The 17,500-nt window shown below is 45.2% G+C and overlaps 2 protein-coding genes across 2 annotated transcripts; both read right to left on the bottom strand.

Moving 5' to 3' along the window:
- Positions 1–303: 303 nt before the first annotated feature.
- On the bottom strand, positions 304–2,207 carry LOC134438548 (uncharacterized protein K02A2.6-like). The gene has a single exon (XM_063188129.1). The coding sequence runs from the start codon at positions 2,071–2,073 to the stop codon at positions 526–528; it is 1,548 nt and encodes a 515-aa protein (XP_063044199.1). The 5' UTR covers positions 2,074–2,207; the 3' UTR covers positions 304–525.
- Positions 2,208–2,462: 255 nt separating this feature from the next.
- Positions 2,463–3,758, bottom strand: LOC134438679 (uncharacterized protein K02A2.6-like). Its single transcript, XM_063188294.1, has 2 exons — positions 2,668–3,758; positions 2,463–2,477 (listed from the first exon to the last, which is right to left on the bottom strand). Exons 1-2 carry the CDS (start codon positions 3,646–3,648, stop codon positions 2,463–2,465), a joined length of 996 nt encoding a protein of 331 aa, XP_063044364.1. The 5' UTR covers positions 3,649–3,758.
- Positions 3,759–17,500: the final 13,742 nt, after the last annotated feature.

Here is a 17,500-nt window from a genome sequence, read left to right as displayed (position 1 = left end):
TAGGTTAAATTAGACACTGTTATTGTAGATGAATGTCACTTAACAATCTATAATAATATAATAATATTTGGAAATGCATTCATTAATGGTGCATAAAAGAGGTGAAAGGCCTGCAGTTGCATTTTTATGTTTATTGTCACATGCTTTATATTTCCACAAGATAGCCAAACAAACAGAAAATAAAAAATGGTGCTGTTGTGTATGCTGCTATTACTCGGTTGTAAGTTACACACACACATTCAACCTTATGTGCTACAATAAAGCACGGACACAAGAGTTGCCATTTAACGAGCCGTGGCTCCTTTAGTGAACTTGTGAAGACTCAATACAGACTAATGCGCATGTGCATATTACTATTAAAACAATCACTATCAATGCGCAATGAAATAAAGTAGACCCATATATTCCCATACATAACACTCCTCCCTTCCAGCATTGATATCCCCATTTAACTAAACTGCTTTACCTGAGTATTAATAACTAAAACTAACTAAACCCTAACTATTTATCTACTCTCAATCTGTCTCAGTCCTGGAATCTCTCGGGAGGTCTCCTAATCCTTTCGGGGTAACGCCTCACTGGTGAAGTGTTCGCAATAGGACTTTGCGGAACAGGGTTCACAGCAGGACGTTGAGGAACAGGGTTCACAGCAGGACGTTGCGGAACAGGTGACGCTGGTGCAGAGCCACCTGCATCATCTTCAGGGCCGCCGGTGTCTTGGGCTTCGTCACTGAACTCGAAGTCACCATGGAATGGCGTATCGTTGGCATCTACGCTTGTCGATCCAGATGCATCCAACAGCTGATCCACGTGTCTACGCCACACTAGGTCCTGCCCGACTTTCACTTGGTAGGTCAACGGTCCTGTTTGTGAAACGATGGTGCCAGTCTGCCACTTTTGTCCTTTATTGCGGTAGTCTTTGGCTATCACCTGTTGTCCCACTTGGAATGTACGCAATGAGCGTGTCTGGGATCGGAGAGCAGATTCAGACTGTTTCTTCTGTACATGTTGCTGTAGACTGGGTTTCAGTAAGTCTAAGCGTGATCGCAGGGGACGCCCTAGGAAGAGCATAGCGGGGGTCTGTCCTGTTACAGCATGGGTGCTGTTGCGATAGGCCAGCAGAAAGTTTGCAATCTTCTGCCGCAGCGATGCTGTGTCTTTATCCATGGCCTTTATTGAATGTTTGAAAGTTTGAATGAAACGTTCAGCTTGGCCGTTAGAAGCTGGATGGTACGGCACAATGGTGGTGTGTTGTATGCCGTTCTTTCTAACAAAGCGCTGAAACTCTTCGGCGGTGAAAGGTGTTCCGTTGTCACTCACGATCTGATGCGGAAGGCCTGTGCGTGCGAACAGGGCCCGTAAGAGTTCAACTGTCTTTGCAGAGGTTGCGGTCTTTGTGCAGAAAACCTCAGGCCACTTTGAGTGCGCATCAACAACGACTAGGTACATGTGGTCAAGGAAAGGTCCTGCGTAGTCAATGTGCACACGTTGCCATGGTTTTGTAGGCCATTCCCACACATGCAGTGGGGCTGTTGGTGGAGACTTTTGGGTCTGTTGACACCCATAGCATGTCTTGGCTAGTTCTTCAAGCTTTTCATCGATTCCAGGCCACCATACAAAGCTCCTTGCAAGGCCTTTCATTTTCACCACGCCTAAGTGTCCCTCATGTATCACAGAGAGAACCCTCTGGCGCAGCTTCGGTGGTATGACTACCCTCGCCCCCCACAAAATGCATCCTTGATGCACTGTGAGCTGTTCTCGTCGACTTGAATAGCCCGGTAAGGATGAGTCACCGTGGCGTGGCCAGCCTTTCAGCGTCAACTCGTAGACTTTGGACAAGACAGGGTCGCGGCCTGTCTCTCGTGCGATCTCCTCACTTGTGACTGGTAGAGGATCCACTTGTGCCATCTGGAACATATCCACAGCTTCCTTGGTCTTTACTGGCGGTGCGACTTGTAGTGGCAAACGGGACAGCCCGTCAGCGTTCCCATGATGTTGTGTGCCCTTGTACTCAATGCTGTAGGTGTGAGCACTCAGGAACAAAGCCCACCGTTGCAGTCGTGCAGCGGCCATGGCTGGCACTCCCTTAGCTGGATTAAAGATGGAAACAAGGGGTTTATGATCCGTGAGGAGGGTAAAGTGCTTACCATAAAGATATTGGTTGAACTTTTTCACTCCCCAGACCAGACTAAGAGCTTCTCTGTCAATTTGCGCATAGTTACGCTCAGCTGTATTCAGAGATCGAGAGGCAAATGCTATTGGTCGCTCTGTTCCATCATTGAATCGGTGTGATAGCACGGCTCCGATTCCGTAAGGCGAAGCATCACATGCTAGCTTGAGAGGCACTTGGGGGTCATAGTGAGTTAAGACATTGTCTGATGTCACTAACTCCTTTGCTTGCTTGAAGGCCTTTTCACAGTCCTGGGACCAGTGCCACTTATTGCCAAGTTGGAGTAAGCAATTCAAGGGGTGTAGCACTGAGGACAGGTTGGGCAAGAATTTTCGGTAATAATTTACTAGGCCCAAGAAAGATCTCAGTTGAGAAACATTCTGTGGAGGTGGGGCCTTCAATACAGCGTCAATTTTGTCTTTGCATTTGTGTAGCCCGTTTTTGTCAATTTTGTGGCCACAGTATTCAATTTCATCTTGAAAGAATTCACATTTTGCTTTGTTGGCCCGTAATCCAAATTCATCCAATCTTTTGAGCACTTTTTCCAGATTTTCAAGGTGTGCGTCGTCATTTTCTCCTGTAATGACTATGTCATCCAAATAGCACTGTGTATTCGGTATGCCCTGTAGGACTTGCTCCATTGCTTTCTGCCAGATTGCCGGTGCTGAAGCGATGCCGAAGACCAGGCGGTTGTACTGATAGAGACCTTTGGAGGTATTGATGGTCAAGTACTTTTTAGACGACTCCTCCATCTCCATCTGTAAGTACGCTTGTGCTAGGTCAATCTTGGAGAATCGCTTACCTTGGCCCAGCGCTGCAAAGATGTCATCAATACGCGGTAGAGGGTACTGTTCCGCCTTCAGGACCGGATTGACTGTGACCTTGAAATCTCCGCAGAGGCGAACTGAGCCATTTCCCTTTACCACTGGCACTATTGGCGTTGCCCATTCAGACCAGTCCACTTTCGATAAGATGCCCTCATTTTCCAGCCTTTGGAGTTCATTTTCCACTTTGGGGCGGAGAGCGTATGGAACCTGGCGCGCCTTGTGGAATTTGGGAACAGCGTCATCTTCCAGCACAATCTGGGCTTTCAGGTGTTTAAGTGTGCCTATGCCATCTTGAAAAACTTCTCCTGCATTGGTAAGTATTTTATTCAATTTTTCAGTTGTAGAGCCGGTGCTCTGCTTTTTGGTCACTGTTGCTTGCATTTCTTTAATTGACTGCCAATCCAATTGTATCTCACGAAGCCATTCACGGCCAAACAGGGGCGCACCTCCTCTCTCAACAACATACAGGGACAGCACATGGCGTTGATCGCTGTAGTGTACCTTCACCTTGACCACGCCCATTGGGGCTATGCGCTCCCCTGTGTAAGTTTTGAGCATTACATCAGTAGACTGTAATTTTAGATGTGAGAAGTGTGCCTGGTAATCCTTTTTGGAGATGACTGACAATGCAGATCCAGTATCTAACTCCATGGTCAGTGTTTTCCCCTCCACTTTAGGTGAAACCCATATAATTCCCCTGTTGGGTCTTTTCAATGAGCATACATCAAAGCAGGCTAGGTCTTGTGCACTATCTGTGTCAGAAGAGCAAGTTTCAATGTCATGTACTTCTCTTTGTTTATCTTTTCGTTTGTGGAACTTTTTCTCTTTCACTTTTTCTCTCATTTTGATTTTGTGACATTTTCTGTATGTGACCTGTTTTCTGGCATTTGTTGCATTCTTTATCTTTAAACCAACATTCAGATGGAGTGTGTGACTTCTTGCCACAGCAATGACATGCATCACTTCTCTGTTGTCTTTTGTCTATCTTGTGCACATTGCACTCGTGTACATGGCATTCTTGCGCCATCTGCTGTTGCAGCTCGGTAGCGCCTTTGGCAGCAGCTTCCATTGACGTCGCGAGCTCAATGGCACGTTTCAGCGTCAGGTCTTTTTCTGTTAACAGGCGTTTCTGTATATTTTCGTTGATCAGCCCGCACACAAATCTGTCTCGCAGTGAATCTAATAGATTTCTTCCAAATGAACAATGCTCAGACAGTCTCCTCAACTCTGCCACGAATTCAGCAATAGACTCTGTCTTCAACTGGTTTCGTTTATGAAATTTAAAACGCTCAGCAATGACGAGAGGCTTCGGATTCAGATGAGTCTCTAACGCAGTAACAATGGCTGTGTACGACTTATCAGCAGGTTTATCTGGAGTCATTAGGCTGCGCAGCAAATTATATGTCTTAGCTCCCATTACACTAAGCAGTACAGCTACCTTTTTGCTGTTTGGAATGTCGTTTGCAACAAAGTACTGATCCAACCTCTCAATGTATGTTGTCCAGTCCTCCGCCGCACTATCAAAACTGTCCATTCTTCCGATTATCCCTGCCATGGTTGGCGCGGTATTTACCGTCGGGTTTGGCTGATTTTGTGACATTTTCCTCCGCGTTTCAATGTGCTAGCTTCTATCACAGTCAATAGCAGTTTAGCTCGCCAGAGAACATCACTCACGCGCTTGCTTCCCTCTCGGTGGGTATCTTCTCGCCATCGAAGTTTCTCCACTTTCCTCACGAGTTAAAGTCAAGCTCCGCTTGGATTCTTCACAGATCCTCGTCGCCAATTGTTGTGTATGCAGTTATTACTCGGTTGTAAGTTACACACACACATTCAACCTTATGTGCTACAATAAAGCACGGACACAAGAGTTGCCATTTAACGAGCCGTGGCTCCTTTAGTGAACTTGTGAAGACTCAATACAGACTAATGCGCATGTGCATATTACTATTAAAACAATCACTATCAATGCGCAATGAAATAAAGTAGACCCATATATTCCCATACATAACAGGTGCAATTCAAGATTTTAACATTTGTGGCTATATCATAATAGAGACATTTTAATGATCCGTATGCATGTGTTTCGTTGACTTTTTTGTGGCATGTTTGAAGGGTTAGATATTGATGCTGAAACAAGGCAAAGCACCACAAAACACAGTCCACATGACATCACTCTGCTGAAATCCTTCCCTGTAGATTTCTTCCAAGTTGGCATAGCAACATAAACGACAGCACAGGGTGGCATTTTGACTCCAAGGTCGCTGTTGTTGCTCTGCTAGCTTGGCAACAACAACAGCAGCAGCACCACCACCACCAGCAGCAGCAGAACTGGCTTGGATCTGTGTGATTGGGTGGCATTTAGTGGAGGTTTGCATCACACAAACTACAACACCAGTTTACTATAGCACAAGTAAAGTATACATTATGTGGCCTACTGCACGAAATGACTATAATACTGGGCTGCAAAGTATTTTTGCACAAGTGAACTGAAAATTACTGAGACACGTGGTAACTAACAGGATATCACACTGCATGTTATTACAGACAGAAAATACTGTCACCAGTCAAGTAAATGCATGTTGAATATAAATGCAATGTAAATAGGCCTACAATGTCTTTTTGCAATTTGCAAATTTAAGAGTATACTACAACATGCTAATTTTCTTCCAGGTCAACAAAGTATTTCAACTCCACTCGACTTGACAGAGGTGCTGATCCTTCAGAAAGTCACAAAATGCCACTTATTCTTTCTGCAAGTCAAAATGCCTTTTCCTTTACTTGAGCTGACAATGTCTGTACTTCTGATGATCAACAGGGTCAGACCATATATCTGGCAAAGATTTTACTTTGTGAAGATGAAACTGACAACGTTTTGACCTCATATGAGTGCATTGCGAGACACAATTACAGGTCAAGGATACATCGAGTGCAGTTGGAAATAAATTCAAGCACAAGGAAGGACTACTACATGGGCCTACCAGGCCCAGGCCCAGGGGCCCAAGAGCAAAAGGGGCCGTGAAGCCAAGACCTACAAAAAACCCACAGCATTATTGGTCTACATATTTATAGTGTCATATTTTATTAAAATTGCACTTGTGACTACCATTTTTTTTTCATTTTTTCTTTCTTTTCAACAACGAAAGATCTTTAACATCTTCGCTAAACCCCCAATTCTTTTGGCAGCTTGTAACTCCATGGTCCATGTTATTATAGTCTGTCTTGGTTCAAGCATAGGTCACAATATTGGTTTTATGTCTTTATACAGTATGTCTGTGGCAGCAAAAAGCATGGAGTACCTCACTCATAGCTGCATTGCATCAAGCAGGCAGTTTGCTCCTACAGTATATGTACATTAGCTTAGCCACAGTAGCATCAGCGAGTGGGGTGCAGTGAGGCCTCCCTGACGCTAATGGATGGCCAGGTTAGCAGGGCTAATCATCCTCATAAATAACAGTTAGTGAGATGAACACATGAAGCTCACGCCTCTGACATCTCAATTAGGTCTCAGACACGATGCAGCGCTGGTGATATCAGTCAAATGCACCCCCCCACACACACACACCACAACACAGAGATACTGTAGTGGAGGAGTATATTTTACCACAGAGCTCAAAGACAGCTGCATAGACCCATATTTATGTACAGACACAAATCCCTATCCAAAACATGCGCACAGACACACAGACACACACACACAGACACAAACAGTCAGTCAGACAGACAGACAGACAGACAGACAGACACACACACACACACAACAAAAAAACACATTTCAAATTTGTCCTTCCAGTGACATGTATTACACACACAGCCAATACTGATCATAATATTTGTAATGCACTGTGAATGACAAAGCACATCTGGCTCCTCGGTCAGAAAACAGACTATGTGTGGTCCATCTCTGTGACATTGCGTGGGCCTATAACAATGTGTGTGTGTTAGGGTGTGTTATTGCACTCCTGAGATGTTGCTGTAGCCTGCTGCAATGCTGTGGGTCGCAGTGACATAAGGGCTGGGCCTCTCTCTCTCTCTCTCTCTCTCTCTCTCTCTCTCTCTCTCTCTCTCTCTCTCTCTCTCTCTCTCTCTCTCTCTCTCTCTCTCTGGCACTCCATTGATTTTATTCCCCTATTATTGCAGTGTGGTGCCTTGCATACCAATGGCAGTGTGTGCCAGTGACGAACAGGCCGGGCAGAATTAGCCCAATATTGCAGCAGGTCCCTGATGGTGATGAGGGGCAATTCTGAGCAATGATTGGATGAGTATGAGTGGCATCATCATCATCATCATCCATAGAGATTCACAGGCACAGACAGAGATGTAGACATACACACGCATGCACACACGCGCATACACACACACACACACACACATACACACACACACACAGACACACACACACACACACACATACACACACACACACAGACACACACACAGACACGCACGCACGCACGCACGCACACACATACACACAAACACACGCATGCACACACGCGCGCGCACACACACACACACACACACACATACACACAGAGCCATAAACACAGCTGCTGCGCAGATATACATAAAAACACGGAAATCTATAACCACACAAAATATACTGGAGGAGATACTGACAAATGCATTATGCTTTCGTTGAACTGTTGTAAACAGGTAGGTAATGCCATCTGTATGTACCGCCGTAAGCATTCAAAACATCTAGACACCATCAAGGGCGGTCCTAGGGGCGGGCCAAGAGGGGGCGACACAATCGCAAAACTCCGCCCTTGACAGCATAGCGAAAATTGCTAATTAGCGATATTAAGCGGTTATTTGCACTCTAATACCACACTATAGCAGTAACAACATGGTATTAGCGGCAGCTATAAGCTTATTTTCCGGATTTTGCCTTTTATGTCAGGGGCAGGGCTGTGGAGGGGCGATGTGTCGGTGGGGCCGTTGACCAGGCTGCCAATCTGTGGGACGACCACTGGACATTTGCCTGGTTAACACCAGACCTAATCACAAGTGAGATTGTCTTTCAGATCGAAACGATTGTGTAGAACTAAAGGCAGTATGGGATTTCCCAGGCTAACTGGACATCACATCATGCATAGAACATCATGATGTCTGGCGGTATGGGAACTGCGCATCATATTTAAATCATAAATTCCTCTGACAGTAAATATGAGTATTTTAGTTACAATATGTTTAGATTAGTTATACATGTTTCATTAATTTATTCATTTCATTTTTATGCATTTATTCATTTTCCAAGGCATTTTGTTACATTTAGAAATGTTGCTTTGTGACGGAAAGAGCATTTGAGTGATTCTAATCATATTGCTATTGATACCAATAAATTCCAGAAGCAGGCATAAAGACTGGCACAGCTGTGCCTTCTGGTATGTTTTTACCAATCACCTCACCATGTAGCATACTCCTCAATTTGCGTTGGACCTTTGGGCCACTGGTAATTCAGAATAATTGCGGGTCCGAATCTCATGCGAATGCACCATTTGCGTTATTTGCGGAGAAATAATTCCGGTTACAAATTACATACTGGGTTTCGGTGAAACACAGACGTCCAGTGACAATCAAAGTCCAGTTTGAATGTGATCATGTGTGTTTGTGATTACCATTGCACGTCTAAATTGTCTTTTCCTGGAGTGAATAATGGAGGACACTGGCAAAAGTTGATTAATAGCATATCGGGAGGAAGTGGTAGTCGACCTATCTTGTTTACATTGAATCATAAGCAAAAGTAACTCCAAGAAACAGCTCTACGAGACGAAACAAGAAGTTGTGAATGTATCACATGTCCAGTCACAATGTCTGTAATTCAAGTAAATCACAGACCTTTTCTTATCCTGTCGGAATGCACCACAAAGTAACACAGAAATGCAGAGGTATTTGCTAATTACCAGTGGTCCATAGATAATATTTATCCCGGGCAAATCAGGCTTAAGAGGTTTTCACTTTCTTATCCACACCTGACCTTCACTTTCACGCCACACAAAAGAAGACACGTACACGTACGCTACACTCCACTTTACTTTACCTCCACACGGCCACACAAAACACACATGACGCTCTGCACTTTCGCCCCACCACACAAGACACATATGACACACCCCAGGTACACCCCAACCACACGAGACACACAACACACACAACACACACTTCCCATTCCCTACTACACAACACTGCAGGAACCCGGCGAGCAGCAGCAGCATCCTAAAACGCTTCAGCTGGGGTGGTAATTACACACTCCATGACATCCCTGGCAAATGAGTAGGACATCAAGCGGACTTGGAGGCACGGCACACAGCACGGCAATGCTTTGATGTAGGGATGCAGGATACAGGCTCCTGCTGTCTGGGGCAGGGAGGGCATGCTAGCTGTAGCGGTAGCTGTGCTGCAGGGCTGAGAGAGAGAGAGAGAGGGGGGGGGGGTGGAAGTGGGAGAGAGAGAGAGGGGGAGGAAAGAGAGAGGGAGGAAGGCAGTGAAGCAAGCAGTGGTGGATGGTGGTGGTTGTGGCGGTGGCGGTGGTAGAGGTGGTGGTGGAGGTGGAGGCAGTGCTAGTGGCGGCAGCTGCAGACAGCTCTTAGCGAGGGCCGCTGACGATATGACAGGGCCTCTCCGGATAAACAGGTAATTAGCCAGAATTATTCAAATGAGAGACAGTGAGTGGGGGGTCGGAGTGGTAGAGAGGGGGTGGGGGGGCGGGGTGGAGTGGGTGGTTGATGGGGGTGTGGGGGTGGGGATGGGGATGGGGATGGGGGATCATGTGGGTGCCTGTTCTGCTGCGTTCCATCCATCCACCTGTCGCTAAAAGTGGGGAAAAATGGAATTTAGCTTCTGAGAGCTACACAAAGGGGGGATAATGCTATCATACACAAACACATGCATGCACGTACGCATGCACACTCACACACACAGACAAACACAGACACACAGAGACATACAGACACAGACACAGACACAGACCACACACACACACACACACACACACACACACACACACACACACACACACACACACACACACACACACTGGCTACATAGAGCAAGAGAGAGAGAGAGAGAGAGAGAGAGAGAGAGAGAGAGAGAGGGAGAGAGAAAGAGAGGGAGAGAGAGAAAGAATCATGCACAACACATACAAGGCACACATACTGTACAATGCAAAGACATTTCAAAAGACATCGTAACCAAATATTGACAATGCAGGAATAAAATGCATTGACATAAAATGCTACTTAACAAATCACTGTAATGTTTTCAGTCAGACTAATCTGCTTCCATGACTACCCCACACACTTCAAACATCCCCTGCCATGTGTCATGACCCAAGTGATCTGGTCGGTTGCAAGAAATCATAGTCCCAAACCCATATTGGTTATATTTATATTACTACGACAGCCAATCAAACTCACAAAGCCTTCTATTGAAACATGGCTAAAAAGTTTTAAAACATGGGAGCAGAGACCAACGCATTTCCCTGAAGAAGGCTTGCGCCGAAATGCGTGGGTCTCTGCTCCCATGTTTTAATTTTTTTTAGCCATGTTTCAATAAAGGCTTTTTAATATTTTTCCACAAGAAGAGTGCCTTGGACTCCCTTTTTTGACAAAATATTGTTTTTTCCCCAACACCAAAGAGCACCTTCAAGATTTTTTCTGAACAATTCCCTGAGCACTTCGGATTTTCTCTTCACTTGATCACAAAGCCTTCTGATTGGGCAAGCCTAATTGACACATACTGTACTGTAGGTGGGCACCAGCACATGTTTGCACATGCCTCTTTGCAATAAAACCCAGCTGGCCTGCGGACAAGCAAGAATACACAATGTTTACACTCCACAGTGTGCAGAGCCAGACACACTTAATTCAGTTGGTATGGACCTCAGAAAGTATAGCATTTGATCAGCCACCCACATGCACATTGCTAAACATCTGCTGCACCACACACACACACGCACGCACGCACGCACGCACGCACGCACGCACACACGCACACACACACACACACACAAAATGGCGCAAAATGTTGTGGGTGACCACTTCACCTGTGAAAATTACTGTTGTCACGTACATAGGTCTCCATTATGCATGCTGTTCTGCTTTGACACATAGTGTTATGCTAATCGCACATGGATAACATGCATTAGCGTAGAAGTGCTTGTGTAGCTTTCAGTATTCGCACTATTACAACAATGGTCACAAATGCATGCTGCTAATGTTATTGTAATATCAGAAAGGGAATACGGCCTCCATGTTAAACATCCTTTGGCAAAGTGGATCAAACAGTTTTCCTTGATAATGTTATTACTAGATTTAAGATTTACCAACAGGTACTGTATATTTCGCTGTATTCGACCCCAGTGGTCTTAAGGTAAAGAACTGCATGGACTTTTCCGTAAAAGATAATAAATTAGCCTAGAGTTTCTTTATGCACAAGCTCACTAGCCAATATAATAAGACTGCGTTAATATAATAAGACTGCCATGTCTTTAAACGGTAGAGTATACCGCAGCCACCACGCCTGGCAGGAGTCGAGCCCTGGTCCCCCTGTATGGTAGCTGGCATAGAAGCCGCTCCCCTCAGACGTCTGTAATTGAGGACAGAGTTGGACAGCATGGACCTGTCAACTTCAATGGGTTTTCAAGAGGGCACCCCACCTCACTGATGTTTCGTCAACAAATCCACGACACCTCAGCCAATACAATAAGACAATAAGTAGACTGCATCGTAAAACTCAATCTCTTGACTGAATATAACCTATAGATCAGTTATCTCTTACATGCCAGTATCTTCACGGCCAACTTGCAACCTCTGTCGACGAACAGCTTTTAAAACAAAAAAGGCGTTTAGTTGTAACTCTGCCTACTTTGGTATGCACATCATGTAGTCATGGTGTCAAAGGCCAATATCCTCTTACTCCTCGCCCTTCCTGTGTACAGGGTACACGATTGATCAATGACCAGCCTTTTCCTTCGCTGCCCCCCTGTGTATATAGATAAGCTTGATCAATCGAATCAATTAGTCCCATCACAAGCCTATCCTTCACTGACACACGTGCTCCAATTGCCTTACCATTTCCATAGAAAACCTTAAAGTGATACTGTCTCATTTTTGGAAATAAGCTTATTTTACACCTCTCCTTGAGTTAGAAAATAGGGTTTTACTGTTCTCCTATACTTTCAACCATTCTCTAGGTATGGCGGTGCAAATTTTACCTCCAAGCTAGCAGTTAACATTGAGTCCTATGAGACCAGTTAGCCGCCAGCTAGGACTCAATGTTAACTGCTAGCTTGGAGGTAAAATTTGCACTGCCATACCCAGAGAACCGTTGAAAGTACAGGAGAACGGTAAAACCCTATTATCTACTTTGTAACTCAAGGGAAGGTGTAAAATAAGCGTATTTCCAAAAATGGGACAGAATCACTTTAAGAACATTTATATCGCTATTCACTTACTCCATAGTACTATTTCCTGCTTCTCATGGGTTTGTCTCATGCACTTAATTGTTTTATTCTATTCACATTCGGTATGCATGTCTCTCCCTCTCTTTCAAGTATCTCCCTGTGTATGGTATTTCTTTCTTCTGTCTGTCTGTCTGTCTGTCTGTCTGTCTGTCTGTCTGTCTGTCTCTCTCTCTCTCTCTCTCTCTCTCTCTCTCTCTCTCTCTCTCTCTCTCTCTCTCTCTCTCTCTCTCTCTCTCTCTCTCTCTCTCTCTCTCTCTCTCTTCTACAACATGTTTACCAACTCAAACACTTCATAGGGTTCATAATTGTTCTCTTCATGTTGCCTGATGTGTTATTCCCCCTTTAGGTGGACTGACTCCCAATGTGCCTTGAGGGCCAAACCAGCTGATGGAACAAGAGAGGCTTCTTCACACCTCCACTAATGTGAGTGGAAATAAACATTAGCCATGCAGAGTGCAATTTGCATTCTTCACGTCCAGATAATCCACTGCTTGAGGACATGAAAGGTGGGCTACTCTGCAAGATAACACCGGAAAATAAGGTCTTTGTGTTTTTTTTTCTTTCATTTGTTTCTTTTCCTTTCCATGAAGGAGGGATTTAAGCCTCAGAGATAATCTATTGTTCTGTTGTACAGAGAGATTTTTTAAAAATGCAATTTTGTCATCCTGTTTTTCACATGCTACAACTGAACAATTAGACCAACAGAGCTAATCTGTCTAGAGTAGCCTAATACTTGATTCTTTTTTCCCTCTGTGTTTGTTTTTCCGGTGATTATGTGTTTGTGGAGGACACTGACACATTGACTGTGGTAAAAGCAGTGTGCAGACTGTATAAGAGGAAGATAGCACAGAGCAACACACACACACACACACACACACGCACACACAGCCCAACCTTAACATCTTTGTGGAGGCCTTGTGGGGCCTTTACCATCTTCCAGCAATAGCAAAAGAAAGCTTAACTGTGCCCAAACCAAAACAATCCCTAACCCTAACCTGCCGGTGAGGAAATGTTTTTTACACTTTTTTAATACAGTATGTTTTACAATGTTTTTTTTTTTTTTTTTACTTTTACCAGTAACAACAAAACTACCCCAGAAAAAGGGGTCAAGACACATGGAGCGAGGGCCCCAGTGGGTGCGCTCCAATAGCAGTGGCCTCACAAAGGTAGATTGGTGTAGTACACACACACACACACACACACACACACACACACACACACACACACACACACACACACACACACACACACACACACGGTGTGTGTAAAATGGCTATATAGTGGGGCCGATGGGATCTTTTTCCTCTTGTCATTATGGGCGCTTCCGTTTATCAGTTTCCCCTTATCTTATCAGTCTTCTCCCACACTCCACAGCTTGAAGGCAACTTTCATGGTCTCATGTGAAGACGCCAGTCAGGGCAGTTGACAGGGGGGAACAAACGGTGTATGTTGTTCCGGCACAGGGAGAGAGGGGGGCCTTGAATTGAGTTCCGTTTACATGGTATTGTATTGCATGGGGGGCCCTTTCAGATGACTTTGTCCCAGGCCTGGGCAATGCTGTCAGTGGCCCTGATGCCAATGAACAAACGACACGTTTTTATGTAGATTCAGAAAAGGCTGTTTGCACTATCGCACAACCGTTGGGTTTTTAAACAGTTCCCAGGGAGGCAGTTTTTATAGCGGCAGAGGGGTTTATTATCCGTCGTGTGACATTTCGTCCATATAGTGACGACGAGCGTAAAGCCATTGGAGGAGAGAGGGGGTGAGGGAGTGTAACATCTGGAGCCATGAAGTCTTATCACCAGGGTGTGTGTGTGTGTTTGTGTGTGGTTGTGTGTGTGTGTGTGCGTGTGTGTGTGTGTGTGCGTGTGCGTGTGTGTGTGTGTGTGTGCCCATCACTCCCTGCTTCCCTCGCCAGTCGCCACACTCCGCCGCCCCTACGTGTTTAAACGAATGGTTTAATTTGCAATCTGTAACGCCGAGCAACATCTAATGTGGCACCCGGACATCTGCTGAGTGGAATGGAGGAGGGAAGAGAAGGGAAGAGAAGAGAGGAGAAGGGAAGAGAAGGGGAGGGAAGAGGCAGCCAAGCAGTCACACACCAGTAACCCATGCTTCACTTCACGCACTGGCACCATGCTGAACTGATGCCCACACACACACAAAAGCATGCACACACGAATACTTGCATGCACGCACGCACGCACGCACGCACGCACGCACGCACGCAAAGCACGCACGCACACACACACACACACACACACACACACACACACACACACACACACACACACACACACACACACACACACACACACACACACACACACACACACTCACAATGATGTATTATGATGCAAAATTCTGAATTCAACACACTGCTATTTGGTTTATATTTATACAGTACATCGAATGGAACAGACAGAAAACACATTTCTCACTGCTTTTGGCTTTGAATTTAATAGGCAATCTTAAGAGCAGGGGCAAAATATTTTTATTAATTACGCATTTGGCCTCAATCATAAAAGATTACATGAATTAACTACTCTGTGTGGATGTAGGCCTAGAATTCTTTGTTCTTTTTGGGGTAAACCATAAACAGAAATGGTTTTCCACTGCCATCTGCTGGTAAAATGTCGGGATGTGCATTTACATGTGTGTGGCTTTTGATCTATTGAATATAGTATGAGCTTTACAGGTAATAAATGACTTGACGTAAGGGAAATGTTTTTGTATTTGATTAACAAAATCAATAGCCTACCTCAAAATGTTACTGTATGGGAAATAAAGCAAGAAATTGTTCAATCAAACAAACATTGATTGGATTCACAGTAAACCAGCAACAGACCTAATTGGGCTACCTCTTTGGCTACATCGTAATATAACTTTTTAATTGTTTGTCAATAGCAAAGTAGAATATAAAGCAATGCTGGATTTCTCTAATAAAGGCCATAGTAGTAATTCTATTTGTGCCCACTCGATGGGGCTGTTGTATAAGGACAAGTATCAGATGAGAGACAATCATGTGGCCACTACGCTTAGTGTTGTGTGTGGAAGGAGGTGCAGCAGGTGGTCCACTGTACCTACATGTGACAAGTGTTTTTACATTTACTTCTGCATTTAATTTATAGATCTCTGAGTACAGTACAGCTTGACATTGTGATGTGACATGGTTCCGTTCTGTCCTTCCAACTATCTGCAAAAGTTGACATTAACAAGCCTGTATAAATAAAAACCTCTATCTCGTAGTCTTTATCCAAAATCAAAAATCCCTATCATAAAAGCAAAAGCACGGTCATCATCATCATCATCATCATCATCATCATCTATGTCGTCTTGACCCTGTCCAGTCAGCCGAGAGAGCAAGAGAGAGCCTCATGTCCGAATCCAAACAACACAGCGGGAATCTAGAGCAGCTAATGGAAAAAAAACCCAAAACAAAACCCCTGACACGAGTCAAAGTACCACGGCTAACAGCATTGCCATTATGGCCAGGGCCATTTCAAGATATTCTGAGGGCCCTAGGCAAACAGGGACTGGGGTCCCTCCTCAAGAGAGTATCATCACGCTTTTTTGTGGTTGCCTCTCTCATTATGTTTTTTTAATATTTGTTTTGGGCTTTTATGCCTACATTATTCAGAAAGGACAGTGAGAGAGACAGGAATTCAGTGGGGAGAGAGAGATGTTGAAGGATCAAGAAACAACCTCGGGCCGGAATCTTCCCCGGTGTAATGGTACGGCACACTAGCCCACTGAGTCACTCCCCACCCCCCCAAACCCTCATTCAAGTGCCATTGCTGTCATTTGAATGCAAGTAGATAACCAACAATAACCAGGGGCCCTTTTTTCAGCTGGGGGCCCTAGACATTTGCCTAGTTTTCGTGTCTGGTTGTGACAGGCCTGATTATGGCAAAAAAAAAAACCCTATCAGCTGTCACGGGCAACAATGGCGCGCGGCTGGGCTCTCGTGGATCGCTTGGCCATTAACACCCAGATTGGTAGCAGAGAGTGAGGCACCCGGGAGTGACAAGAAGCAGCGAGCCATCGGGCGTCACACAGGCACGCCACTGCACTTTCCAAGGACATTAGAGCGGCGTTATGGCGGTTCTGCAGTGGCAGGTTATCATTATAGTGGTAGGGGTGCGCAACAGAGGCTTTGGGGAAGGGCAGGGAGAATGTGTGTGCGCGTGTGCGTGCGTGTGCGTGCATGTGTGTGTGTGTGTGTGTGTGTGTGTGTGTGTGTGTGTGTGTGTGTGTGTGTGTGTGTGTGTGTGTGTGTGTGTGTGTGTGTGTGTGTGTGTGTGTGTGTGTGTGTGTGTGTGTGTGTGTGTGTGTGCCTGTGTGCATGTGTGTGTGTGCGTGTGTGTGTGTGTGTGTGTGTGTGTGTGTGTGTGTGTGTGTGTGTGTGTGTGTGAGTGCGTGCGTGCGGGCGGGCGGGCGTGCGTGTGTGTGTGTGTGTGTGTGTGTGTTTGGGTGTTGGTTGTGGGGGCGGGTTTGCATGTTTTCATATCAGTGTGTTTGCCTACAGGCTGCTGGCATGGACGCCCGGTAATTGCCTCAGAGGCAAAGGCAAAGTGGGGTTTGATGTGATGATTGTGTGTGTGTGTGTGTGTGTGTGTGTGTGTGCGTGTGTGTGTGCGTGTGTGTGTGTGTGTGTGTGTGTGTGTGTGTGTGTGTGTGTGTGTGTGTGTGTGTGTGTGTGTGTGTGTGTGTGTGTGTGTGTGTGTGTGTGTCTGTGTCTGTGTCTGTGTCTGTGTCTGTGTCTCTGTGTGTGTGTGCACTTGTCTCTGTGTGTATGTTTGTCCATGTGAAAACCTATTCATCAAAGAGCTTTATCAACAAGGTGTTGAAAGGTTTATGTATAGACTCTATGTGATAGGAGCAGGCTACTCGACTGATTTTCTGCATGGTAGATAAACTACTGAGGAACGTACACAAATACATAAATCCTCCTTACAGGCACTTAAACACATCACAATGACTAAACCATCATCTGCACAGAGCAGACTGCACCTATTGAATAGGCACTCCATGAACATC

Source organism: Engraulis encrasicolus, chromosome 22, assembly GCF_034702125.1.
Source record: "Engraulis encrasicolus isolate BLACKSEA-1 chromosome 22, IST_EnEncr_1.0, whole genome shotgun sequence".
NCBI classification, from domain to species: domain Eukaryota; kingdom Metazoa; phylum Chordata; class Actinopteri; order Clupeiformes; family Engraulidae; genus Engraulis; species Engraulis encrasicolus.
The sequence above is the reverse complement of the archived record's forward strand: the minus strand, read 5'-3'. Positions and strand labels throughout refer to the sequence as shown.